Consider the following 27,807-nt stretch of genomic DNA (forward strand, 5'->3'; position numbering starts at 1 on the left):
TCATTTTTCTCTCGAATTCGAATTATTACATTCGTCGGCACGAATTTATGGGCGTCCTTCCACTGGCATTACAGTTTCAACTCATCGTTGCAAATCCGACGTACTTACTTCGTTTTATGTGCCGTCGACACATACAGGGTGACTTAAGAAATACCCACATCTGCAATAGCTTTATTTGTTTTGGAAAGTGCTTGGGGAAGGATTGGTTATGTTTAAGGTAATCGAATGGAAATTTTTCAGGTTCAATTAGCAAGTCGAAAGCGATCTTAATATTTTTGAAAATATAAACTTGTTGAAAAGTATGTTTTCTATTTGATGAAACTCAAGACTTAATAAATTTAATCTCATACGGATCTCTTTCTCTTGAATCAGTAATAGAAAATGCTCTCTCAGATAAGTTCTTAGCGACTCATTTGATACATGTGTGTTCACCCGGTGCTCACCGTTTAATCAATCTAAATTCATCGGGAATAATTCGATCGTCTACAACCGTAAATCAAGGAATGTGCATTCGAGCTGGACATTACTCGAATAAATTCAGTCAAGACGGTGCACTCGAATAAATAGGATCGATGAGTGACAAACAATTAGTGGGTAAGAAATGAGAAGTGCGAGAGCTACTCGTCAGCCATGTTCTTTATTTTCCAAGTTGATAAAATTCCACAATTGTAAAATGTATATTCCGTAACCACCAACTGCAAGGTCCTTAAAAATCTACAAGAAAAACAATCCACTAGGGGAAAGGATAACGAGTACAATTTTATTCAGACAAATTTATTCGTTACGCGAGGTTCGCGCAACTGTAATTCAAGCGTCAACTTCGAATCGACGTTGCCGACTTTTTTTGGCATGTACACACTGCTCTCGGCAAGAAGAAAAGCAATACAAGTGCCAGCGATACATTGTTAAATCCCGCGGCGACTACTGACTTTATGTAACTCGAGTAGCGTGCGCGAGAAAAAGAAACCACGGTGCACAGTCGAAACGACACACGTATGTAGCAACTTAGCCGCAGCTTACCATCCAGCTTATGGGAAGGTGATTTACGACCGAGCAATCTGTCGATGATGGATCGATCGTTCGTTCGAAGTACGGACTTTATTGTAACCGCGACAGGAGGGCGCATGTAACCAAGGTTTATTACAATATCTCGAGATAAGACACTCTATCCAGCGACGAGTTCGAAGTCGGCTCTGGCCGCCGATCGCGAGTCGTTCCGTGCGTGGCATGAGTCACGAGATCTTTTTATAAATTCCGCGATGGGCGATACTCATCGGGAACAAAATAAGTGCAACCGAGCGGCACGGCTAAATTCAAGGTTTACACGCATACTTGCCAATAGCTCGCTTACGAATCACCGGTACGTGCAGCACGTAATTATCGCGAATGCTTATGATAATTATTTTCGTGCATGGAAAATTACCAAACCTGCTCTCGCGATACTCACCTTCTCCCTTTTACGAGCATCCATGACGAGCGTCGCACGGAGTCGAATAAAATCGATAGGAAACCAAACGTTTTGTACCGAAATTTGTTTATAGGTAAATATCTCTGAACGAAGTATGAGCTATCGGCGTGGTGAGCGATTTCCGGAATTTCGAAAGATACTTTAAAATAAGTAAGCAGTGACGAAAGTGTCGTACTAGCATCACACGTGTTTGGCTCTAATAAACAATGTTTATTTGGTATATGTGTAGAGCCTTTTTTAAAAACACAACTGCGTACATATGAACAAATTATAGTTAACTATAGCAACTCTAAATACGCGACGTATTTCAGCGATTCTTCTCTCTTTCTCTCTCTCTCTCTCTCTCTCTCTCTCTCTCTCTCCTATCTTCCTCTAATATACGCTCACTTATTCATTCACTCCCCCTTTTGTTTCTCTGGCTACGAACATCTGTTCCTATCTTGCTATATATAACACTTAGACTGATAGACGTAATACATTTACCAACTGCCATTAATATTTATCTAAATAAGCGAAATACATACTGCTCTTCTGCCCCATAAAAAGTTGCCTCGAGTACCCGAAACGTCACATTTCTCTTATATCTTACCTTTTTCAGTTTCTTTGTTGTTGTTTTTTTTAAACTATTATTTTTACGACTTACTGATCCCTTACGACAGACTTTCGCCGCGAATAGCGAAAGGGCACGCAACAAACGGATCTGAATTCTTGTGCGAAAGCTCGCGTGTCGAGGACACTGATAATCAATTTTATAGGAATAACGCTGGTCGCTTAAGGTGTACGGCGGGCGTAGTCTATCTAATTTATCTACCAACGTTTTCCAAACCGTGGCTCGACGATGCGCAAATATATGTACATCGGGAGGAGAGATAATCGAGATATGTTGTCTCATTAAGCGACGCGCGCGCGATAATAACGGTTGGTTATGAACGTTCCCTTTTTAGAATCGAATTACATAGTTTGGAAAACGTTGCCACGCGTACAACGGGATTGTTATGCGAGCCTCTTTCTTTTAGAAATCATCCGCGTTGTACCTACGCGGCGAAACGAAGCTGGCCAGCAGTCGAACGTATTAAACTAATTTTATATAAGCGTGGATTTGTATAACTGAACACGTTTTATCGCTGAAATACAGAGTAATAATATAAAATAAACTAATCACAGACCATCTCGATATATATATTTCCTCAATTATTTACAAACTCCGCAAGGATCGATGATCGGAATAATATTCTCTGCTATTAGCGAGGACACGCGTCGCCGGAGGTTCTTAAAGTAAAGCTTTCGGTTGCTCGTTACTCTGACGATGTGAAAATAAGGCGTACGTGATTCTGCTCTTTGAAACGACCTGGATTCATCTGCCTATGCGCTGCACATGTAAACTGTCCGTTACGCAACAAGCCGTGCATTTCCGTTATGTGCACCTTTTAACGGCGAGTTTTTTCGCTCGCACGCGAATTCAATTTTCAACGTTCGCCGAATTGATTACGTAAACGGTGCTCGCGCGCTCGCGAGCGGGGGGGCAGGGCGCTCCGCGATGGCGAAGGACACGTGAAAACGAACGGCCACGTTGTTCCTCTGCCCGAAAATGAAATTAAAACGTTCGGAGAAACCAAAGAGCTCGATTCACTTTTCTCTTCCGCGCCTCGTTCGCTCTCGACTATTTCTGTACATAGAACTTCTTTCTTCGCAGCAACGGGGGAGGGATGCGGGTACCGGTGGTGATGCGTAGAGAAAGCATGTGGTTCTTGAAAATTCAATGGCAGTGATAAAAGATGGATCGTTAGCATCATGCGGTTTAATTTACTCTTATCGCTTTAAATGTGTGTCTCTCGGTGTGTAGGTATGCATGTACAGCTAGGTAGATTTTGTCGATGATAAAAGTGAGTACTGATACTTTGTTTGTCCAAATTAAATTTTTATTAAACACGGTTTCTTTTCTGTAACATCGAGGACGAATCATAACATAAATAATCATTATTATTACTGATCAGTATCACTTTTTTAGCGCTCAACAATGAGTCTATTTTCTTCCTTTTCTTTTTTTTGTTTAGTAACACTGGAAGATAGTACGTGGGGGGCGGCGATGGCAGCGACGGTGACAATGGGTATTTTACTCTCTCTATCTCTCGCTCTCCTCCATCAGCTGCCAGTGCTTCTCTTTCTCGTGTCTTCTCTACCCTTCATTCATTCTCTCACACTCACGCGCATGCAAATCGTCTCGCTTCTCTTCTCTGACAGGTGCACACATTCTCCGTGGGGTTAAACTTTCTCTCAGCTACACAAGGTTCTGGTATAACACCTTAACCTAATCTAGCCTAAAACACTTTTTTAATCGTTCGCTGTAAAGCATGGCGGGGGTGATTATACATTACACGCGTCTCGGTTCATGATTAGATAGCAGATGTTTAATCATCGTTAGTTGAGACAGGAAGGTAGGGAAGGGAATGATGGTAGGCTAACTGGCAATATAGTATATTCTTCGTGTGCTTGTGCATCTTCCCGAGTGTGTAAAGTGAAGATCGCTCGCTATCTACGTAACTCGCTCGCTATCTACGTAACTCTCTCGCTCTCTCTCTCACTCGCATACATTGCAGAAAAGCCACCACCCACCGCTCCCCGGCTCGCTTTTGAGTTTTCCTTCTCGCTCGTTTTACGCTAGTCGCGAGAGTTTCAAGAGGTTCTCGACTTCTCTTCCATTTCCGTTCCCATTTCCTATCGTCGTTGTTGTGAATTCGAAAGAGCAATTCGATCTGTTTCTATTTCTTTCTCACGATGCAGATGGTGTATATATAGGTGCATTCTCAAGCGAGGACCATCGAGGAAACCAAAAAAACGTATCGAAGCTTAAAAACAATTCGTTTCTATCGCTCGTTAGTGTTTAATTATTTCTCGTCGTTTTTCTCCGATGTCGGACTCGAAAAGGCAATAAATGTTGCAGATTGAAAAGTTTTCTGTGGCTTCTTCAATGTACGTGTTCTCTCTCCCGGAAATGCGCCTACACGTTGAGCTTTGTTGTTGCTGTTCGTAGGTTGTCGTCGTCATTTTAGATAGAAAATACTGCGCAGTGAATAAAATCTGGCGAGCGGGCGCGACGATATTCTGCCTGTACTCGATCGTGACCGATGGGATTACGGAGACGGGGTGGCTGCGACAGGGCCCACTGTCAGCTCCCATGGCAGTGAACCCTTCGGGGAAAATTCGATCCTGGCATTCCCCAGCTGCCCCCGTAACGCATCGCCGATAACGCCGCCGCGTAATATGTAAACCATCGAGCGTGCAATTTACTAGCTTTCGTATCCAAAAGGATACCACCCTCCTCGCACCGTCGCAAGCGCCCGCTCGCCTGCACTGAACGAACTTATTATGGAATGTACAAATTAGTATTTTTTTTTTTTAATCATTATTTTACCTCGCAACCCCTTTTCTTAGGTAGTCATACATCTGCTGGCGCGCGTACGGATTCGGTTGTCCATGCCGCCTCGCATACTCGCCAACGAGACGTGAAATAAGTATGCTCGGCTCCCGGAGAGGGAAATCACCGCTGGCATTTGCGGTCTCCCAGGAATAATTTGTAAACCGTACACTGTTGCTCACTGTTAAGTCGCGAACTCTTCGTACGCCCAGCAGCCACTGAATTGACTTAATACTATCATGTATCTGTCCATTGTCTACTCACATTCATTTCTTTTGTTTTTCTTTTTTCGTTTATCTCTCTCCCTAGAAACTTCATCCCACATACTATACTTTGTGTCTCGTGGCTTCGATTGTACAATATCTGTTTGTCTGTCTGTTTGTTTGTTTGCTTGTTTTAAGATGTAGTTTGTACAACCATTGCGCATATTATGCTGTTTCTTTTTCCTACACGCAACTTACGTGTACTGTTTCCACTTCTCTTCCCATTCGGATGATCGTAGTTTCGTGCCCCGCGCGGGTGTTCGTCGCGGGGACACGTTCATCTGCAATCTGTATACTACCGCTTTTAATTGCATTTAATACATAATTGTGCTAAGTATTCCTTTTATCGATAACATTTTTTTTTTGTTCCTTTATACACTCAGTAGAGCCGATTATCTTACTCGATAATTCAATGTCAAACTACGCTACAAATGATTACTATACAGTGAAAGAGAAATGTTCGGCATGGGATATCGGAGTCTTTTCCTCAGTGTAAACCTCCTGTCGCCTGTTCGCTAGTTTTGTGTTGTTGTTGTTTTTTTCTCGTTTTCTTATATTCTGTACACACACGTCCTCTTCCTGCAAGACTGAATTAGGATTTCCTTGACTCGATTATCCGATCGACTAAATAGGTTTTCCAGCACTCTCTCTCGTTTACTCGTTCGCAGTGTTTCCAATAGTCGCTTCGTTTATGTAATGAATATGTAGTTATTAAATGCTCTGGACTCTAATATATCAACTTCAATACAGTATTACAGAAGGATGCTTAGATGAGTCGATGTGAGTATGCATGGAGAAATGTGTTTAAGTAAAATGTCGAAACAATTCGTAACATATAATAGTCGGGGAGCGCTGTTGCAGGCGACGAGTCTTGCATTCCTGCCACTAATATTCTGTTCTTTACTGTTTGGTGTACAAGTAAATGGCAACGATGAGACCGTAGAGACCCAATACTTCAGCGAAGATTAGAATCAAGATCATACCGACAAAGAGGCGAGGCTGTTGAGCGGTACCTCTTACACCAGCGTCACCAACAATACCAATGGCAAATCCAGCAGCTAGACCAGAAAAACCTACGGCTAAGCCAGCACCCAGATGAACAAAACCCCTGGTAAAAAGAGCAAAAAAAAGTTGCTTGTTAACTAGAAGGAGATAATAGTCATTTATACGCAAACGTAGTAATGGTAAGTGAAGCGCAAGGAGATTAGAACTAGTTCAAGCCCAAAATCTAATCGAGTAGTATACGAGTAAATAAGCGGTAGTTAAGATCCTTATGGTAATTATCCTGTATAACAAAGATCCAACAAAATATCTTTTAGCAAAGTATCGCATTGTTCGAAAAGTAACAAGTAATTTCAAGAATACTTGTGGCATTAAGATATATAAAGACTGAACGCAGCCTTCTCTGTATTATCACGTTATTACCGAGCTAAACTATTCTCCATTAATGTTAGAACGTGTAAGAAAAGTGTAACGTACTGGAAGAGAGTGTATTTAGGGGGTCCCTCTAAAACACCAGCAATGAGAACAGCCACTACAAGACCATAAATGGCAATGATACCCGCCATGACAACAGGAATGATAGATTTCATGATAAGCTCTGGCCTCATAACAGACATCGCTGCGATTCCTGTACCCGATTTTGCTGTGCCATACGCTGCTCCCAGAGCTGCAAATAAAACAAGCATTAAATTGCATTTATCTTAGCGCTAGGTCGTTCGTGGATGGAAGACTTAACACACTGTGGACCGATCCTGAGATATCTCGTGTTCCCATTTAACCGACCGAGGGTCAGATCCCGAGATACATTATCTCTCTTTCTTCGGCTGGTACTCGTGCACCTACTGCTAGTCGAATGTTTGAAAGACAGCGAGGGAAACAAATATGTGTTGTCCACAGTGTGTCAAATATTACGGTGTCGATGAAATGATTTTATTCATAAACCGAAACTTTTATTAAAACTTCTGTTGCTATCGAGCATCGCGCGAAGACATTAATGCTAGTCAACGCTAAAGTTCAATTGGTTTGAAATTATTGTTGACAAGGGTGACATTGCATTCGTCACGTTCGTAGACGTGTACGAATAAGAGCTGCATAACACCAGAGTTGCATTCAAATGTAAAACCATACAGATGTACAACCATATGGTGTTACAATGTGCTACTAATAACTTACAATACCGAATTCCTATTATTTATAATCAGGAGCGCTTTATTTACCCGATAAGCAGTACAAACGTATTTCTATCGAAGCTTGATAGGATTAGAACAATAGTAGCAACAAGTATTAATATCCAATCTGCTTGGAATCAATAACGCCGAATATCGTATTTCAAAAATTTCCCGCCCCTTCATCGGAAAGACGAAAGATCTCCGTAATTTGTGAAAAAAATGTCAATAGAGCATCAAGGGCTATCGATCAGTCTCGCTATCGATCTCTACGCCGGCGAGAGGTCATAGTGTCAATGTCTCCGGCCAGCGTTCGATTCTTGACCCCATTTTTAATTAACATTTCCTACAAAATCCTAGGATGCACGAAAATAAACGAGATCCTTATCCGAGTTACGAGCGTTACCGCCCAGACTGGAAATCGTAGTCACATGATTCTCACGTTGGCAGTCACATGATTATCATGTAAGTCCCATCCCGTAAGTAGGGGGCGTGGCACAAGTACACATGATCGTGCTTTATGCCTCCGGATCACGATTCTCTTCATGGAATCGAAGTGCATTTCTTGCCGGCGTTTAAAGGGTTAAAACGAAGCATCTGCGACTATTTCGAAAGAAAGGTATGCTTGTGCGAAGGCACGGAACGTCGGCAAGATATCCGAGCAAGAAGCCATCTATTTGGGCTTGGGATCAAGATCTTCGGTGCATTCCGAAATGCTCGCGTGCCTGTTTCGTGGGGTCGATTTTCCTCGTGGGTCGCCGTCCATTCAAGACTGGCGCACACGGGAAAAGGGAGATTCGTATTGATTTCCCTGATAGGGACCTGACGCTTCAAAACTTTAAGTATGCGCGTCCTCGAATCCCCAGGCTTCTCCTCGCTAATCGTTTCTAAGAATTCGCGAATCGATTGAGGTGGCTAGCGATCGATGCAGCCCGGCATCGATTATCTGGCGGAATCTTCCACGGGTGGCTGTTAATCCTGCGACCTCCGGCCGCCGATACAGGCGGATTTTCATTGAAAAGCATTCAATGAGGTCAGCAATTACGAAATAACCGTTCGGCCAGGCCGAACGCCGCGAGCGTGCGTTTCTCTCGTAATGTAAAATTAAGCTGGGTTGGGTTGGACCGCGTTTACGGAACATTACGAAATCTTAGATCTACGTGCCTAGAAAAATGGCGCTTCAAAATTGAATCCGTATCCTTGACATCATCGGGGGGGATAGCAATACCGTCGGATTAGAACGCACCTGTGCCTCTCGCCATGCTAACATTATCGCGCTAGCTGACACACGCAGGCTCTCGACAAGAATAAAGGGAAAAGCTGCCGAAATGTACTCTGCACATAGTCTAACGAAAGTCGTAACAGTCGTTTATTATCATTGATCGTGCTACCGTTTCTTATCAGCGGCATCGTCTGCGAAATTACCATGAGTCATGTCCAGCTATCGAGGAAATACCAGCCTTCGACTTAACGTTATCGTTAGCACGAAAACTGCGTAGGATCGACAAGAGTTTACTCTGTTTTTCTCGACTTCACGTTGCCCGTAGCGAAGAAAATGGCGTGCGCGCTAATTTCAGCCTGCCAGTGTAAGGGTGCGTTTGGACGGACGTTGCCGTTTCTTTTGGGAACGGGTCGCATGGTTTTCTCCCAGCCGTTAGAAGCTACGCGAGGATGATCGCGTTCGTGTTCTGGCTTGAGATTGGGAACAACTGAGACTCACCAGAGAATATGATGGCCGAGGCGGCGCCCATCACGCCGAAGAAGGGCGCGTAAACAGGATTTTCCTCCCCGATGTCGGTCATTGTGCCGTGTTTTTCGTGAGACTCACACCGTCGGTCGAATAGATCGCGAGTATTTACAGGTTGTCGAAACGCGGCGACGGTCCGAGATCAGGAACGATCTTCACTCACGCTCACTTCGCTAGACTAGTGCCACTGTCAAATATGGCCTACTGTACAGTAGTGCGGGTCATGTGACGAGTGACGAGCGACAGAAGAAGAGGTCTGCTCGAGCTACTCTCGGGATATGTCTATCCGCTTACTATTGGCTGGCGACTACGGGCCACAGCGTCGAAAGCGAATCGGACGTCGCGTCTCATCTTTTATATCTGACGTCAAGCCGCTCCATAGGCTCCCTAGGTGGCCCACTGCGCAGTAGCGGCGCGCAGGGCCTCGATCCTCTTGAGCGCGTGACACGCGCTTCCTGTTCTTTTTACCGTTTCGCAGCAACCTTTAGGGCCCCAGACTTCGTCACAGGTTGCCGAATAATTCTACAGAAAATCTGCTTTTCAATTCAAAGCATTTCGCAACCGGCGTGCTACATTTTAAGGTTATTCTCGGTCGAACGCCCGCGAGCACGTGACTGAATACAAATGCAACTAAGCAATCATGCTCCCAATTGAAAGAATTGATGGAAATTATGATTATCCTTCGAGCAATTTCTTTGCGGTGGAAAACGTAAACGTTCTTTAGATATTTTTAGGGATAAAGCAATGGAGACTATAATATATGGCAATCGTATGTTTATTTGTGAAATTTGCTACGCGTACATTTCGATTATTAATGGCGTTTCTGGAGTAATTTGTTTTGCGATCATAATTCTAATTGTTTGATGCATTTGTTGAATAGTTCATCCATGTATTGGCGGTGTGTGTGAGTGGACAGGATCTTCTACTACTTTCCATGTAGACATTGTAGACACTTGGAACGTTCAAAATGACATTGATGTCTGAATTGATGTTAATGAAATTTGTCAAATTTGTTATGCAGCTTTCGATAATTTGAGCCAACACCTTAACTCGTGGCCTGGCAGTGACGTGATTTCGCGTCAAAACTCTCCACTCGCTCCTTGGCATTGGCCTGTTTTTCTGCTGATGTGGTAGAGAAAGTATTGACTCGCACGTTTGATCTAGGGATATTTGAGGCCACTGTTAATTTTGATCTAGGGAATTAGAATACGATCTCAAATCATAGACATATATAGATGGAGCGTAAGCTGAGAGGGGTGGCAAAGTTCGAGGTAAGGGGAGCGATACGAGTAAATCGGCTAATGCAGTGGTTCGGTATGCCGAATGCATCCGATGCTAACCGACGTGCCTGTATCTGAACCTCTGCCTTTTCCCCTCCAAGCCTACCTTCCCCTCGCTGATAGTCCCAGCTTCTGCTCCGTCTATATATGTCTATGGCCGGTATTCATAGTCGCCACTTATTATGCTTAAGGGGGCCGTCTCCGCGGGCCTTTGAATGTGTGAGTACGCTCACACAAGCTAGGAAAAGCGTGCACGTATACGCGTGTAGTAAGCAAATCGTAAATTACAACTTTCGTCCTGGAATCGGCCCGAAGGAAGTTTTTGCGGGTACAGTTGCCTTCAGTAGACATCTGTGCAGGGTGGTCTGGTGCGTTTGAACGCTAATAAGCACCCCACTTTGAAATAATAATGAATTTATGACTCGAAAACTGTCCGAATGAAGCTTCAAGGCTTCTCCGTTGGTGGCGCTAATGGTGCACTGCAGCCATGTAGCACCAGCGTGACGTGTAGGCAGGGCCGACGCGAGGTTAGCTGGCGCCCTTGTGCAAAAAAATTTTTGTTGTCCCCAATTTTTTGCACTTGTTTTCTACTTAATATGTTTAAAAGAATTACATTTATATTTAGTTTATGTGAGGTGTTAGATTCCTTTATTATTAAGCGTACGATCTAGTTTTTTTAGCGTACCATTCGGCTGGCGCCCTTGTGCGGCGCATGGTTCCAACGGGCCTGCGTATACGCGATGTAGTAAGCAAACCGTAAATTACAACTTTCGTCCTGGAATCGGCACGGTGGACGTTTTTGCGGGTTTAGTTGCCTTCGGTAGACTTTCGTGCAGGGTGGTCTGGTCCGTTTGAACGCTAATAAGCACCGTACGTTGAAATAATAATGAATTTATGAATCGTGTACTCAGGACAGCCCGAAAAATGACAGAATGAAGCTTCAAGGTTTCTCCGTCACCGGCGTTGATGGTATATTCGTACCTTGTACCATCAAAACCGGTGGAAGTCCAATCTAGCCGATAAATGTAGGAAAGACATAGTTGCCGAGACGTATCGAGAGTCGAATCGCGCTGTTGCCGCATTTCCCCTATCAATATTTTTCCATCAAGGAGGCTTGAATGAATCACGGCGAAGCAGTTGGAGAACAGAGATGGGCAAAGATAATATCTGGATAAAGTCAAATAAAAGATACTACAGTATTGTCTCATGGAACGAGAGCGAGCAAGAGGCACTGAAAGCGAGCGAGGGTGGTGCGAGATAGACGACGAGATGTTGTTTGTCTCGCTCCGTCTTTCGGACGCCTGACACTCGTTCCATCTCGCTCCCCCTATCAGCTAAAAAGAAGCGAGAAACGAACACTGAGAATTAGGGCTCTGCTCGCGATACGAGCTCAACGCCGCGCTGGTCCCGACCAGCGAGGATTTGGGCTGTTCGGCGGCGCACAGTGGGGCATTTGGGGTCGAAACACGGCACTAAGTCCTTTTACAAAAATATCGCTAAACTGCAAATTTTCTTTTACAGGTAGTTGATTGCAGGTATTGGATTGATTTATTGTAATGACTATAACTTGATTAGAAACAAAAAATATATAAAAAAATGTTCTGTTAAACGATTTCGTCAAAAAGGCACTAACAACTAAAAAATACTTCTAGTGTTGTGCTACAATTTCGATGGTGTTTTTCAACTTTAAATAAAAACGTGGTTCAGGATATTTCATAACAGAATATGAATCAATTTAGTATAGCCTCAAGTGTCGAAATGAATTTGTTGCGAGATATCCTGCTCCACGATTTTATGTGAAAATACACCATCGAAATTATAGTATAAGAAAATAAATATTTTTTAGTTTTTAATGCATTTTTCATAAAATCGTTTATTATAAATTGTTTAATATACTTTTTCTAGTTTTTAGTGTTTGTGGATTTACATTACTCTTATTGCTGTATGCAGTTTAACAGTTTGCTTGAAGAATGGTTGATTTATTGTTATGGGTTATTATTTCTTGGTGACTAGGTAATTTTTTCACCCACTCGGAGTTTTTTCATAATTTTGTATTGTCAACCAAACTACGCACCTCTGCAAAGTTTCGAGGGAATTGGATGGTTGGAAGTGGTTTAAAATTGAGTTTCCAGATTTGAATCAAACAAACAAACAAACAGAGGATCGTAGCTAAATAAAATCGTTTAATGGGACATTCCCAAATATCAGTATTGTTAGTACTGAACTCTGGTTTATATTGATAAATTTTTACAACCGTGGAATAACAATTCCGAAGAAAACCATGTACAAAACTATTATTGAAACAGACAATTCTTGTTGATATAAAAGATAATTTGATGTATAGTTAGATGAAAAAAAAGCGGCATATGTTTTTAGAAGAATTACAGCATTCATAAATTTCATTACGATCGGCATGTTACACTTCGGTGATGTACCTTATTCAAATTGTATGCTTTGAATTTGCACATTGATTATACAAAGTATTGCATCGTTCTATGTATAAATAAATACTAAATTAGTATTGTTTCATTGACATGTTTCCTAACTTCACTACTCAACCTCTCTATCTTTCAATAGTGCTATCCTCCTTTACGTTCAGCAAGGCTCTGATGCTAGACGCAGGAATTGGCGGGCTCCAGCTACAGCTGATGCACGAGGAAACACCTACAGCGGTGGTTATGTGTGCGTGACTGACGCACCGCAGTTCCCCACACATAACCACCGCTCCTGTCGATGTTCCCCCCTCCATCAGCGGTACATGGAGCCCGGCGATCGCTGCCTAGACGCAGCTCTCGTGCCGTATTCCTCCAAGCTTCTCAATAGAAGGAGCTGTGGCAACAGCGCGGCAGAGACGGAGACAACAGAACATGCGGCAACTATGCTGTCAAAAATTCGTCTACGTAGAGTACCGGTAGATGTCACCATTGTACAACTTCTTTTTACCGACCGCAGTAGTTTTATTAGGGTCCGTCTGTTTACAAGGGCGCTTCGATCGATTCGGACCATAACAAAAAGGAGACGGCCCCCTTAATGCTTAAGGGGGTAGACACGTCACGTGACCTGGCCGATTCGGCAGGTCGGTATTACAGCATTTTTTTCTGCACAGAAATGGTAATACCGATAGATCGACGATTACCCGGTGAACGCGAGAGGGAGCTGTTTGCTATTTCTGTATTCTATTCTGAATAAGGAAAGAAATTCTCAGCTGTTCACTGCATCACGCTTTTTAAAATTTGCTCATATATGGACAAACAACGTCAGCACGCAAACCCAAGTTTCGGGCCAGATTATGTCGGTATACAGAGCGCTGCATTACCCGTGTCTACCCCCTTAACATGATAAAACTATATGAAAAATTCAAGAAACTAAATTATTAGTAAAGAAATAATGCTTAGAAATATTTCCGTCCTGCGCAATTTATTATGCAATTTTGCTAAACGGTTTTACTGATTGCTTTCTTTATTAACTTGCAATCGGTGGATGTATCCCCCTTATCTAGACATTAGAGGATATCGAGCAACAGTATTCATAACGTATTCCAAATGGAATTCTAAATAGAAGCTTTTTAAAAATTTATTCAAATCCTGAATCACGAATCCATTACCATCTAGCGGCGAAATTTCTAATCTAAAGCATTCCGTTCAATGTTGCAAGGTTACAGAAATTCATGTGCTTATTTCCTACCAAGCTGCGCCTCCCACGGAGGCAATATAACACAACAATACTGCATAATGATCTTAAGCAACAATGTTATAAATATCAACGTAAAAATACCCTGGACAATACTTTACCAGCTAGTGTGAAATAGGACTGGCTGACTCGAAGCGGTGTTTGATTCCTTAGAACCAGTCAAACAGTGTATTAGAAACACGTGACCGGATGTTCGGTCGAGGGGAAGTTGCAGCATAGCGGCTGCAGCATACACAATTCAAATGTCATGTTAAACGTGCTCAATGAAATCAAAATAGACCGACACGGGAAACTATATCTCTAAATATTGAAGCACCATGAGGTTTGCGTATAAGGTAAATAGAATACTTTTAATAAAGAATATTTTACCTATATCTTTCAAATACATCGAACAAATATGAATATCATATACATAGTATTTCTAACCTGCTCTTCCACTGTATTATGCTTCTTTAACTTATTAAATGTGCATTAAATATCTTTTGTAGTTCAGTAATCTCCTTGGCACAGTTTACCGTAAAGGAGATCTAGTATTTTCTCCAGATGGATCGACAGTCATTAGCCCTGTGGGAAATCGGATAACAATATACGATTTGAAGAAGTAAGCGCTGTTGTAACATTTCAAATCTGTGTATAGGTACTATAGAACAAGCAAAGTAATATATGGTAATTGGTTTTCAGCAATAAATCGAATACATTGCCCGTAGAGAGTAGGTACAACTACACGTGTATCGACCTGTCCCCTAATGGAGCCTTATTAATTACCGTCAACGAAGGTACAATACTGATTTACACATTATGGCATCACAACATAATATTGCATTTCATATTTTCTCTTAGAGGGCGATGTGCACGTAATCAGCATGGTCAGTAAAATGGTAATACACAGATACAGGTTTAAAGGACGCGTCAGATGTATAAAATTCTCTCCAGACGGTAAACACTTTGCAGCGTGTAAAGAAAATAATGGTATGTTCTTAGTATAATGTGGTTAAGAATTCTCGTTAACTTCTATTTACTTTCATTGTATTTTTTTTTTGCTTATTTTCTGTCTAGGTACTATTTCTATTTTTCCTGTATTCAATTGATTTTTGTGTTTCTGCTTTCATGTATTAGTCCTCTCAGTGGCGCATTCAGGATTTAATCTCAGGGGAGTCGACTTGAAGGGATAAAAATTATTTTTAATGCAAATTCAATAAAATTCTTTAGGTGGTTATAAAAATTTATTTAAATAATAAAATTCAGTTTGCTTTTCTTCTTACAACGCCACTTCTTTGGGTGCCACTGAGTTCCCTACTGGTTTCCTCAATTCTCTATGTACCAAAGGGTTTTCCCGTAAATATAATAAATAAATAGATAACTGTGTGTAATACGTCTTAATCTTTTCCAGTATTCATCTTTAACGCACCTGGCTTACAGTCCGGCGAATACAATCCGTTTGTCATGGAACGGGTGTTTCACGGAGCTATGGACGACACGACTTTCATTCATTGGTCTTTCGATTCGCAACTGATAGCAGTTGGTTCTAAAGATATGGCGACAAAGATATACAGTATAGAAAAGTACAGAAATTTCAGGTTCATTAATCTTGGTAGCCATACCGACGCCGTTGTAGCGTGTTTCTTTGAAAAGAAGAATTATGATCTGACTACAATTAGTAGGTAGGTATTTTAAATAAACGTTCCATGAAAAGCTTCTATTACAGTACGATTGCGTATGTACCGTACAGAAACGGACAGCTCTGCGTTTGGGAGTGCACAATCGACCCGGAAGACTTAATACTGTGGGAGCCACCCGCCAAGAAGGACAAAGCGAAAGACAGTGACACAGAGGATGATATCGATCTCGAGAAGACTATAGAGAGAACAGATAAACAGGCTAAGGCTCACGAACGTAACATGCAGCTATCACGTAATTTCTCTTTTAATACTATGTACTAGATTTAGAAAAACACGCAAGAAACAATGTAAAATTGATAATACGTTTCATATTTTAAAAGGTTCCTCCGAAGCAGCTCGCAAAGACACTGAAGTTGACGAGGAGTCTACAAAGTTACGTTACAAGAAACTATGTCGCCATTATTTGACCAACGCAGTGCAAAAGAAACAGAACGAAAGCGTGACGCTCACTGCAGCTGCGTATCATCCAGAAACATGTATTCTAGTAGTGGGATTCAGTAATGGTTCATTTTACTTGTACGAAATGCCCGAAGTGAATATGATTCACTCCCTTAGGTATTACTCAATCCCTCGCTTACCAGTTTGCCTCCACGTTAATAGAATATCCTTTGCTAATTAGAATTCTACCATTTTTCAGCATATCTAACCAATGCATCTCATCCATCGCGATAAATTCGACCGGTGACTGGATAGCCCTAGGATGTTCCACAGCCGGACAGCTACTAGTATGGGAGTGGCAAAGTGAAACTTACGCTATGAAGCAACAAGGCCACAGTAACAATATGAACTATTTAGCGTACAGCCCGGATGGCGAATATATCGTGACTGGAGGCGACGATGGGAAAGTGAAGCTATGGAACACCACGAACGGATTTTGCTCTGTTACGTTCCAAGAGCACACGTCCACAGTGACGGGGGTGTTGTTCAGTCACAACAGAAAATTCGTCGTTTCTGCGTCGCTCGATGGGACAGTCAGAGCGTACGATTTAGCGAGGTACAGGAATTTTCGAACGCTTACATCACCGCGACCGGTTCAATTCTCCTGCGTCGCCTTAGACGCGAGTGACGAATTTCTCGCAGCAGGGGGGCAGGATTTCTTTGAGATTTATTTGTGGAGCGTTAAACTGGGCAAACTTCTCGAGGTATGCGCTAATTGGATATCTCTACGTTCCTTATTCTCGAAATTGAAAGCGATTACTAAAGCACAACTCTGTATGTTAGATATTAAGCGGACACGAAGGTCCAGTCGTCAGTTTGGCGTTCAATCCAAGCGCGGCGAGCACAGAACTGGCATCCGTTTCCTGGGATAAGACTTTGAAAATCTGGAACGCGATTGAAAACGGCTCCGCGCATGAAACGATACAGTTAACTGCGGATGGTTTATACGTCACATATAAACCGAACGGCGAAGAGGTGGCAGTCGCTACTTTGGACGGGCAAATCTCGTTTTTCCAATGCAAAACCGCAATGCAAACTGGTAGCATCGAGGGAAGGAATGATTTGGGTAGCGGGAGGTCTGATACGGATCTTATTACGGCGAAGAAGAGTCTGCAGAGCAAGTAAGTATTCACGTGTGAATAAAATAAAGATATTAGTAGTTAGAGTGTCCTTAATTAAATCACTTCTTTTAGGGCTTTCAGTACTCTGTGCTATTCAGCCGATGGCACCTGTATATTAGCTGGCGGACAGTCTAAGAATATATGCATTTATAATGTTCAGGAATGTATGCTGGTTAAAAAGTTTGTCGTAACGCAAAACAGGTCACTGGATGCAGTCGATGTGAGCAGCATTCGTTATATATCGATCTATTACGCGACATTGATCTCTACTTGAACAAAAGTGTTATTAATTATTGTGAATTGGTTTATACATAGGATATTATAAACAGGCGAAATCTATCAGAGTTTGGAAACCTAGCATTGGTAGAAGAACGCGAGGAGAACGAGGGAGGGAACGTCACATTGCGATTGCCAGGCGTTAAAAGCGGGGATATGGCGAGTAGAAGTATGAAACCAGAAGTCAGAGTGTATAGTTTACAGTTCTCTCCAACAGGTAAGATTCAAAAGATTCAAGGAATTTAAACTAACGCATACCTATATTAATTTTTGCGTTCGAAGGACAAGCATGGGCTGCAGCCACGACAGAAGGTTTACTAATATACTCGTTGGACGTTGGCCTGGTGTTCGATCCATTTCAGCTGGAGCTGGGAATCACACCAGAAACTGTAAAGAAGACTCTGAACGAAAAGGAATACTCGAAAGGTTTTGTTACTGAGATATGTAAATTGATCGCGTTAAGACTGACAAAGTGTACTAACACTAGACGATTTCAGCACTAATGATGGCTTTGAAATTGAACGAGAAGCTGCTAATAAAGTGCGTCGTGGAAAACATTCCGTGCACGGATAGTAAGTGAACAATAATTTACTGTGAGGTCAGCCAGGGTCGGCGTGAACTTTTGCGATGCCAAAAACCGCATTTATATATACTTCTAAATTTTAGAATAATAGATATCTATGCATCCGGCCCCGAAGAATTTAGGAGGAGCTTTTCGTGGATCACGGGATCTATTAAAGCGCGTGGCCGGGTTCGACGTTCCTCGCGCCGGCCCTAATGTTACCGATTATTAAATGAATGCGTGTGAATTTATTGCACATCTCGTTTCAGTTGAATTGACCGTCACAAGCCTGCCAGAAATTTACATAGTGAAAGTATTAAAATTCATAGCGTCGGAACTGGAGTCCAGTAGGCACATACACTTTTACCTCCTTTGGATAGAGACTATATTGACGAAACATGGGCCGAGGATAAATTCGGCGCTTCAGATGCCAATATTACTCATGCTGCAGAAGAATATGCAGAAGAAATATGACGACTTGAGCAAAATGTTAGTCACTGCGTGCTTTTATGTAATAATTAATTGCCCGGTAGTGAGAAATAACCGGTGATCTTTGTCATTACAGATGCGACTTTAATCAGTACACTATGAGCTACTTGAAAAAAATGGGAGAGTATAAAGCTGAAAGATCTGTTCCTAACACCCTCAAAATAGAAAGCGACGGTGACGATGAGTCTGACAAGTCTTCCGTCGAAGCGATGGACGTTGATTGAAAAGCCAAATATACAATCTCAGTGACGGATATTCAAATCAAACAAAGAGTGGCAGATCATTCTTCAACGTATATATAAAGAATTCACGTACATGTACAAATTATACATATAGATCTTTCTGTATTAAGCGTAGGTTTGTAATAAATTTATTAATTACCCTTTAAGAATCTTTACTTCGTTTAATGCTTTCAGGTGAGCTTCCTTAAACCAAAATCGGGTCTTACTAATTCTTAATATACATATAGTTCACCAAGCAATACTTTAACATATCTTAATTACCAGGCTCGCTTATTTAATAGTTTTGTGCGACGAAAAGGGATTACATTGGCCAATTACCGTGCTATGAAGTAACATTATTAGATCCCTTTGGTTTTGCTAAGAACAATATTTACACTCTGTTATATAAACGTAGAATGTACGACTCTACGCGGCTTTTTTAAGCAGCAGTATTGGCCAGTACAAAACAATAAATAACAGGAACAATATGGGGAAGACTATTCTGCTGTAAGTATCAATTTTTTGCGATCGCGTTTTGTACACGCGTATCATCTGATACTCGGGATCCAGCCAGGCAGTTTGCAGAAGATGCTTGCTACCAGTTCTTTTCTTCCTCACTTTTGATACGTACGCCGACTCGTAGTCCCAGATGCTTTGGCCTTTATCCACGGCAATTATCCGCTAAAAGGAACACAGAAGCTGAGCTCTCTTGTACTTTCAATTGAAATTGAAGACCTCGATTCTACTGCAAGCTATTAATGCGATGTCTCAAGGTGTTTAATTTTGATAATACAGGCTGGGGCTATTGTTCGAGGTATTTCTGTTCCTATAAAAAATGACGTTTTTCTAGAAAGAAGAGATACAGCAGGTTCTGCGATGATAGTCGAGGAACCGCAGTCGATTGTCCAAGGATCCCGAGGAAAACGTGGCATTTAAGATCCACAAAGCTTTCACTGTCCCAGTTATTGCAGTTAATGCTGTCAAAGGCTTCACTCGCGGATGTGAACCGGTTCTCTTTAGCAAATGACTGGCGTTTCGTTAGCGGCGACCGTCACTAAGGGGTCCAAGGACACAGCGATGAGCTTAATCTTGCTTATAGAGACTTTTATAACAAAACTTGGAACTTTTAATCTTTAGAACCCTAGAATTTCAAACTCGCAAATATAGAACGCGCTTTATCGAGAGCCAAGTCACCTTCGCTGTCTTAATTAAGTTTATTGCCCCAGCCTATGCGCGTAACGCTAATGACACAGCTATTATACAAACTGTCGAGTAGTGCCGGGACTTACGTATTCCAGCTGATGCCGCAAGTCGAGCACCTTCACCACCACGAATTCACCAAGAGCGGCGAACACGAACATCATACAGCCAGCCATCCAGACGTCCAGCGCCTGGACATACAGAGGAACCACAACAGATAGCTCGCCATTTCAGCAGACCGCTCAGGCTACAAAAGCTAAGCTCGCATTTTCATTCAGCTTCCTGCATGCTCCAATCTACGTTAAGCAGCGCCGACTGTTCCCCCGGTTAAGTAATATTTAGTCAACAAACAAGACACCAGGTCAGCCCTCGAGCAACGTCATCCCTTATCTATTGCAAAACACGTAAGAAGCTTCTCCGCTGTTTGCCTTCTCTGTATCAGCTCGACTACTCCAACTCGGCTCCAATCATTCCCATGCTAACACGTCTCCTTTTACACGTTCTCCAGGTACCTGCCAAGCGATCATCTACGTGCGCAAACATGCTTGAACCCCGGCTGAAAAGGTCGCGGTAGGAAAACGTACTTTCACGTACGCGACAGGAGGAATGTCGCTCTTCAAGCCCGTGAACATCGTCACCAGGGTGAGCATGCTGGTCACCAGGAGGGCCACTCGACCTGGGATCGCGTCCAGACCTAACCAGAAGCTGAACCAGGATAGCATCACCACCAGTGTGGACGGCGCGAATGTCTGTATCAGGTGGTGGCCTATTTGCCTCTCGAAGCGGAAGTAGACCATCAGACGCGAGAAGTTACCTGTGAAAATTAGTGACTGCTGGGTTTAAAGTAGCCTAAGGAACGCGGTGCGTTGAAAAGGATCGGCCGTACCACCCTTCTCCAGCATGTAGTCAACGGTTTCCTCGGCGACTATAGGCTTCCCGATGTCGTACTGCAACAGCTTCAGCTCAGGGTTCACCGTCACGCTACCCGCTCCCCATCTCAAGCGCAACTTCTGTTTGTGATAGGAAACTATCGCGAGTAACGCAGTTTTCCGAGTTAATGTAGAGGCTTTATCGAATCTGGGTTTGAATTGAATAAGAGGCGCGGAGGAAAGGGTGCAACGTGAGTTCCTGGGTGAAAGGGTGTGGCAGGAACGTTGTTTCAGGATCGTTGACTTATTCTTTTTGGGGAGAAGGTGGGCGTTAGAGATTACGAATGAGAGATTGCTGCGTCGTGGGTTCCTCTCTTATTGTGTAACTTACAGCTTTCTATGTAGATGGGGCAGATTTGAATGTCCATCGGGTAGAGTTGAAACTCCATCTGGCAGGCGATGATCGCGTGCATTCGGGCCGAGTACCTGACGGTCTTGTTTCTGTATAAAGTCACCGAGGAGAACTTGTGATTCAGCGCCGCGATTTCTGAAAGAAGGTGATAGTAGCGTGGCGCTTCTTTGTTACTCCTGTTGCTCTTCAACCCGTGGTACTCATTTTGTATCAAGGTTCGTTAAGAAACTTACCGGAAACTTTAGCGTTCAAGAAGTAAAGATCTGGCTGCCAGAGGCTGTCCAAGAAATCGGGGGGCAGGGTCACGTAATCGTCACCGTCTTCGAAAATATTCTCCGACATGTCCAATCGAGTCTCTGTCCAACTCTGACCGACGAACATGTCCACTCTGTTTCAACGAAGGACTCTTATAAAGGCAATTATTTACTAATTACGTTGACTGGTAAATAGAGACGTGCTTCATTTGATTGCACGTGTCGGAAGTATCGAAGCGCCGTAGGGTGGTTCGCGGGTAGGGAATTCAATCCCGGGGTCCCGGCTGTTTTTTGGATTCCATTTTTATATTTTTCAGTTCATAAAGTAATTTACGTTTTTAAAAATTCTCAAAATTCTCGGGTTAAGTTATAACTTGATATATCAAATCCCGGGAGTTTTAGAATCCAAAAAACAGCAGGGATCCCGGGATCCCGGGTTTGAATTCCCTATTCGCGGGATATCTTGATATAACTGTGGTGTAAACCAATGCTGTGGATATACTAGCATTACACTAGTAATGTGATATATTTTTTATTTTTTGTCCTATTCGTTCACGATTTCTTTCGTTAAAATTACTTATTTTTTATGTACACTAATGGGACGTCTATATAAATAAGGAAATAATGGAGTAGAGAAATAAAAAATATATATAAAGAAGTAAAGAAGTAGAGAAATAAATTAATAAAGAAATAAGGAAAGAAGGAAATAAAGAAATGAAGATGTATATATATATATATATATCTTCATTTCTTTATTTCTTTCTTTATATATATATATTACTATATATATTTCTTCGAAGAAATCGATAAAAAGAACAGAAACTGTTCATAAAATAATATTCGCAGACTAACGTCCTACACTTTATAAATACTGAAAATCGATTACGTTTTCGAATCAATTCTTAGACAGTCACTAAAGTGTAATTGAATCCAAGGGGTCAATAAATAATGTCTCTCCATCCAGCACGAATTAAAACAATCAGGAAGAGATTTCATCCTGAATCATTCGAACTCACCGAAAGTCCATGTCCTCGACGTTTATCGAATTCACATCGGCCACGAAGATATTGAAGTCCACTATCACTGGCATACCGTGCTTCGACGGAGGCCTCATTTCTGCGCGAACATTGATTTGCATATTAATGGCTCGTCTGCGAAACAACCAGCGAGGAATCCGCCACAAGAATTCATAGGATATCGGCAGAAAAAACAGCAGATTTACGATGGCCCCGAGCGTGGCCAACGACCGCCAATCCATCGAGTTATTTCTAATACCGAGCGATCCTGCTGAGAATCTGTGCCACGATTTTAAAATAATCGCTGATTTTCGATCCGCCGATAATTTTCTAGTTGTCCTGTTTCGCGATTTGTCGGGACGCTAGATCTGTAAACCTCGCCTCCGCCGTTCAGCGTGGCGGAGTTCTTAGAAAGTGCGCCACCACCTTATACACGTTGAAAATCGGCCAAGTTCACGGCAACCGTTCGTTTTGATAAGCGCGCAAGCTTTCTACGCGATGTTTTGAACGCGAAAGCGACGATAGTAGTGAAAAGATTCCGGGAACTTTGTAATTAGTTTTACCTTCCAATTTTCGTCCCTATCTTTACTTTCAACAAACGTCTCAGTTTTGGTATGCCCCTGCGAGTGCAGCAACTACTTAGTTCTCAGAAACCCAGAAATGCTTTATCGAAGAGTTGAAAACACTGTAAGTGCCGAAATTAAAAAAAAAGAAATTATAATCGAAAAATCATCTACGTGCTAATGGTAATGATATAGTATAGAATTTAATTTTTGACACTTACAGTGTTGTCTACAAGGACTTGTCAATTATACACAATTAACTGTTATAAATAACTCGTTTGACTTTTATCAGTAATGCTGCGCCATTAACAAATCGATTTCTAGTTTCCATTACAGCGTACTCTTGACTATAATTTTCCCCTTTTAGCCTGCAGTCTCGATTTAAACAGTATTATTACCATTTTTCAGATAGAGAACAAGAAATCATTACAATCTCCTTCAAATACACCGAGATCCGTCGCTGGGATAATATTGAAGAAGCAGAAATGAAGAGAGATGAAAGTCCCATTTAAAAAAAATCAGAAACAGAAGAGGTAATCATTACGGAATAAATATCCATTAAATTTGCTGCACAGAAGTTCGAAGCACTGGGATTACTACGCGTTTACAAGACTCGCAATTAGTAGAGGTATTAAAAACAAATGAATTCTGTGAGCTACTTCATTCCGATGCTTACAAATTCTGGTAACAGGATAATTAAGGAGAAGATTGGATCTGTAAAACTTTAGACGGAACAGAAAAGTGTAGAAAGGTCCGTTCATCGATCTCGTTTGGCTATCTGGGAACAAATTACACGTTCCACCGAAACGAAAGTGGCGAAGGAAGTAGCATCGACTAGTGGGACTAGCCACAAGCTCTCAGGTCCTTCGTACAAGTATCTCGCTGTGAAACTGCATGAATCAACGACGTTATCGATCCACCGATCTCAATCCACTCTACAATCTCGATGCACGGGCACGGAGACACTCGCCGTACGTGTAATCGCAACGTAGCGTGGCTAATTATTCGGTATGTACCGCGTAACGGCGATGATCCAAAGGCGTCCTCCCCGCGTTAATTCGAAATTAAGGGGTTACATACGTACCTTTGCTAGGCCGGTAAATAGGGTGATATTTATAAATTTTTTTCTGATAAAAAAAAACGTTATATTTGAAAATTAACTAATATATCTTTTTGTGTATAAATTAAGCCGTTTTCTCTTCGAAAAGAGATTTGATATCTTGAGAAACGGTGCCCTAGCAGCCCCTTCTCCCAGGGCCTCTTCATATTTGCGGTGCCAAAAATATCTCAGAGATTACTGGATCGATTTGAATAAAACTTCTTCTATTGAATAAAATTCCCTCTTGTTCCTTTTTTTTTATTAATAAAAGAAAACGAAAACTTAGGTCGAAAATCCTAGACTTTGCACAGAGCTTGACATTGAATAGTTGCCATTTTTCAAAAAATAGATTCTCTCAAAATAGCTTCGACAAGTCTTAGATTATAGTCTTCAGAATATTCATGAGAAATTTTATTCAAATCGGTCCACTAATCTCTGAGATATTTTCGGTACCACAAATGCTGTAACTATGCAGAGGCCTTGTGAGAAGGGGCTGCTATGGCACCGTTTCCCAAGATATGAAATTTCTTTTCCAAGAGAACACAGCTTAATTAATACACAAAAAGGTGTATATCTTTATTTTTAAGTATACCGCCCTGTTACACGAAAAAAAATCTTAAAAATGGCTGTACCCTATCAAAGAAGTACTATGCAACCCCTGAAGGGGGTTGGAGATGGCTGGGAACGATGGCAGGCTACGAACCTTTCACGTAATGCTCCGGAAGCACTATCCTCGACTTCAGCGTGGAGTTCCTCGCGTCCTCGGGGAACGAGCTGCGAAAGGAAGGGAAAAAATTCGTCCTTCAACTGGCAATATCGACTCAGGATCCTACAGGACTCTGTCCCCCTCGTTATTTGATTTCGTGCTTGGCGGTCGGGGCGGAGAAGAAGAGCGGTCGACGTGATTCTTATTAATTGTAGAGAGGAGAGACGGTTTACCTCGCGTCAGAACGCACTTCCGGGAATAGGTTCAGCCACGAGTAACAGAGAACCACCAGGACCGCGTTCCTCATCCTAAGAATTCGACAACTGCCGATGGATTCACCGCGGCCGACTTATCGCCATCGAGAGACCACGGCAATTAATCTATTACCTTCGCAGTTACACGCAATCTTCTTTAATTGCAACCATCGTCGAACACTTCGGGTCTGCATGTTGCTTTCCTTGGCGGTTGCGTAACGATTTGGCAGTGTAACGATTTCGAAGGAAGTCGGCAGCGACTCCGGTTAGTTTCTCCGGATTTTTAGCAAAATTAATGTAAGCGAAAGATGGTGATTTGTTATGCTTGTGATGCATTGTTGAAGGGTTGAAGCTTCAAGGGTAATGGGAATGATGCGTGTGCAAAGCGAGTGTTTGGGCCATTTTGATTCAGTATTACTTCTTGAGGGGGTAAGGATTTTAAGTGATTTTAGGTGTTACAGTGAAATTAGGGGTAGAAAGGCCCTGAATCCAATATGTTGTGTTAAGGGGTTGTACCTACTCAGGCGCCCGAAAAGAGGCGAATATTTGTGATTTTTTTTAAGAAGCGGAAGCGTATATTTTTATAAAACTTTTTGCATTTAAAAGAGCAACATTTAAAGAACATTTGGTAATTATTTCGTGGAAAATATTTACGTTTATAATAAAGTAACAACCTACATCCAAGAAGCATTTTTAAAAATTTGCTTTTGCGGTGAGCACGGCCATTCGCACGGCCATTCGCCTCTTTTCGGCCGTCTGACTAGGTACAACCCCTTAAGTAAGCTACCCATCGTCCAAGGGTTAAGGGGCCTCCCTAAGTAGTTTGACGCTCTGAAAATAAGGGGAAATTTCCTCTTTGGGAATTTTTTAAAAGAAAAGTATTCAGTATTATAATTCTAAGTTTTGTACGTTTATTAATTGGCGTTCGAAGAATGTGATAAGAAAAATTTATACAATAATAATAATTTTCTTCAAAGCTACAGTAGTAGTACTAAGAAGGGTTTGAAAAGAAAGTTGGTTGCTGGCGAACATAATTTTGGCTGCCGTAGTCATCTCGAACAAGAAGCGCAAATTTGTTTATTAATCTAAATGAGTGTGGATATCGTATGAACTAGAATGAATAATAAATATTGAAAGAAACAAAAACGCAGCGTTTCAAATGAAAGTTTTCATATTGGAAAAGGAATTTGTTAGTTTTCTGCGTTTCAAAACAGAGGCCTTATATTTCTTTATAAAGGTACATATCAATCCCTAGCTGTACCCCAAATTGAAATGACTCCACTACAACGTACACCTCACTCGCTAATCAATTAACTGAATCCAGATTCCCCTCGGCGAATCTTTCACCAAGCCAGCCAACGACTCCATTCGTCATAAAAAGCTTCCTCAGCCCGATAGCGACACCTCGCTCCTAGAACTTGAACGCCATCCAAGCCGAATACAGAATGTCAGAGTCGAAAGACTGGAAGAGAGAGTGAGGTCTCTTCCTCCAGCCGTACTCTTCTCCAGCTGAAAGAGACGCCTCTGAACTAGACCTACCATACAGCACGAGAGATTCTGATCTCTAAGTGTACCGCGTGCAGACCTCCTCTCTTCTCCTCTCCCAGCCCCCTCCCAAGGAGCTGACCCTTATGAGGGGACAACGGTACCAGCGCCATCCACATGCAACGCGATTAGACGCCACCGTTGGTCTAAAAGTCGACCTCGATCCGGCGACCTCGATGAGGAGTCCTCTTCCTCCGCTTCCTCGCTTCGTTTCTTGCATGACTGTCTATCGACGCTCGCTCATGGTCGCCAAAGATGCGAGTAAGCTAGCCTTTGATTAGGTCTTGGCGAAGGGCGCGTGGGTGGACTTATGGGCTGGGTATTAGCGATTGGGGGATTCTGGGAAGAGGACCGGTGGGCCTTATATTGGTGCTTAAGTCGTGGCGCAATCGCGCGTAACCTAGTGGGCAGATTAATGATATATATATATATATATATATATATATATATATATATAATAACTAAAATTTTAAGTTAAAATAAACTCTTAATATTCAAAATTAATAATATATTAATATAATATAAATTGTAATATATTACAAAACATGATTATACTCAACTAAGCATAAAAATATCGGAATATTATATTTCATTTTCGCAATATATGTATATAATTAAATAAATAAATATATATATATATAAAATAAATAAATATATATAAAATAAATAAATATATATAAAATAAATAAATATATATATATATATATTTATTTATTTAATTATATACATATATTGCGAAAATGAAATATAATATTCCGATATTTTTATGCTTAGTTGAGTATAATCATGTTTTGTAATATATTACAATTTATATTATATTAATATATTATTAATTTTGAATATTAAGAGTTTATTTTAACTTAAAATTTTAGTTCCATGCCTGATAAAAGGACTAAATTGTAAATTTATTTATGAAATTGATTTTTCTAGAACTATTGATTTCTATAGTTTACTCCCGCAGTTTATATCCCTTCTAGGTACAATGATAAGTGAAGATTGAGTTGTCGGTTCCATTAAAGCGGCGATTGGAGTTGAGTTATTCTCATAATTCGGAGGAGCGAATGGGTCGAGT

At 41.7% G+C, this 27,807-nt stretch overlaps 3 protein-coding genes across 3 annotated transcripts; 1 reads left to right on the forward strand and 2 right to left on the reverse strand.

Moving 5' to 3' along the window:
- Positions 1–2,626: 2,626 nt before the first annotated feature.
- Vha16 (vacuolar H+ ATP synthase 16 kDa proteolipid subunit) lies at positions 2,627–9,385 on the reverse strand. The gene is made up of 3 exons (XM_076809491.1): positions 9,035–9,385; positions 6,626–6,815; positions 2,627–6,254 (listed from the first exon to the last, which is right to left on the reverse strand). Exons 1-3 carry the CDS (start codon positions 9,114–9,116, stop codon positions 6,047–6,049), a joined length of 480 nt encoding a protein of 159 aa, XP_076665606.1. The 5' UTR covers positions 9,117–9,385; the 3' UTR covers positions 2,627–6,046.
- A 4,818-nt stretch (positions 9,386–14,203) lies between these two features.
- LOC143367522 (periodic tryptophan protein 2 homolog) lies at positions 14,204–18,987 on the forward strand. Its single transcript, XM_076809454.1, has 15 exons — positions 14,204–14,366; positions 14,520–14,632; positions 14,713–14,807; positions 14,872–15,000; positions 15,422–15,692; positions 15,761–15,942; positions 16,031–16,265; positions 16,348–16,852; positions 16,932–17,269; positions 17,342–17,489; positions 17,585–17,762; positions 17,828–17,971; positions 18,043–18,117; positions 18,377–18,596; positions 18,673–18,987. The coding sequence occupies exons 1-15, from the start codon at positions 14,349–14,351 to the stop codon at positions 18,818–18,820; spliced, it is 2,799 nt and encodes a 932-aa protein (XP_076665569.1). The 5' UTR covers positions 14,204–14,348; the 3' UTR covers positions 18,821–18,987.
- On the reverse strand, positions 18,980–26,284 carry Alka (glycine receptor subunit alpha alkaliphile). The gene is made up of 9 exons (XM_076809470.1): positions 25,170–26,284; positions 24,934–25,004; positions 22,569–22,668; positions 21,532–21,686; positions 21,278–21,433; positions 20,904–21,044; positions 20,602–20,831; positions 20,107–20,208; positions 18,980–19,498 (listed from the first exon to the last, which is right to left on the reverse strand). Exons 1-9 carry the CDS (start codon positions 25,241–25,243, stop codon positions 19,244–19,246), a joined length of 1,284 nt encoding a protein of 427 aa, XP_076665585.1. The 5' UTR covers positions 25,244–26,284; the 3' UTR covers positions 18,980–19,243.
- Positions 26,285–27,807: the final 1,523 nt, after the last annotated feature.

This window comes from Andrena cerasifolii, chromosome 3, assembly GCF_050908995.1.
Source record: "Andrena cerasifolii isolate SP2316 chromosome 3, iyAndCera1_principal, whole genome shotgun sequence".
Classification (NCBI taxonomy): domain Eukaryota; kingdom Metazoa; phylum Arthropoda; class Insecta; order Hymenoptera; family Andrenidae; genus Andrena; species Andrena cerasifolii.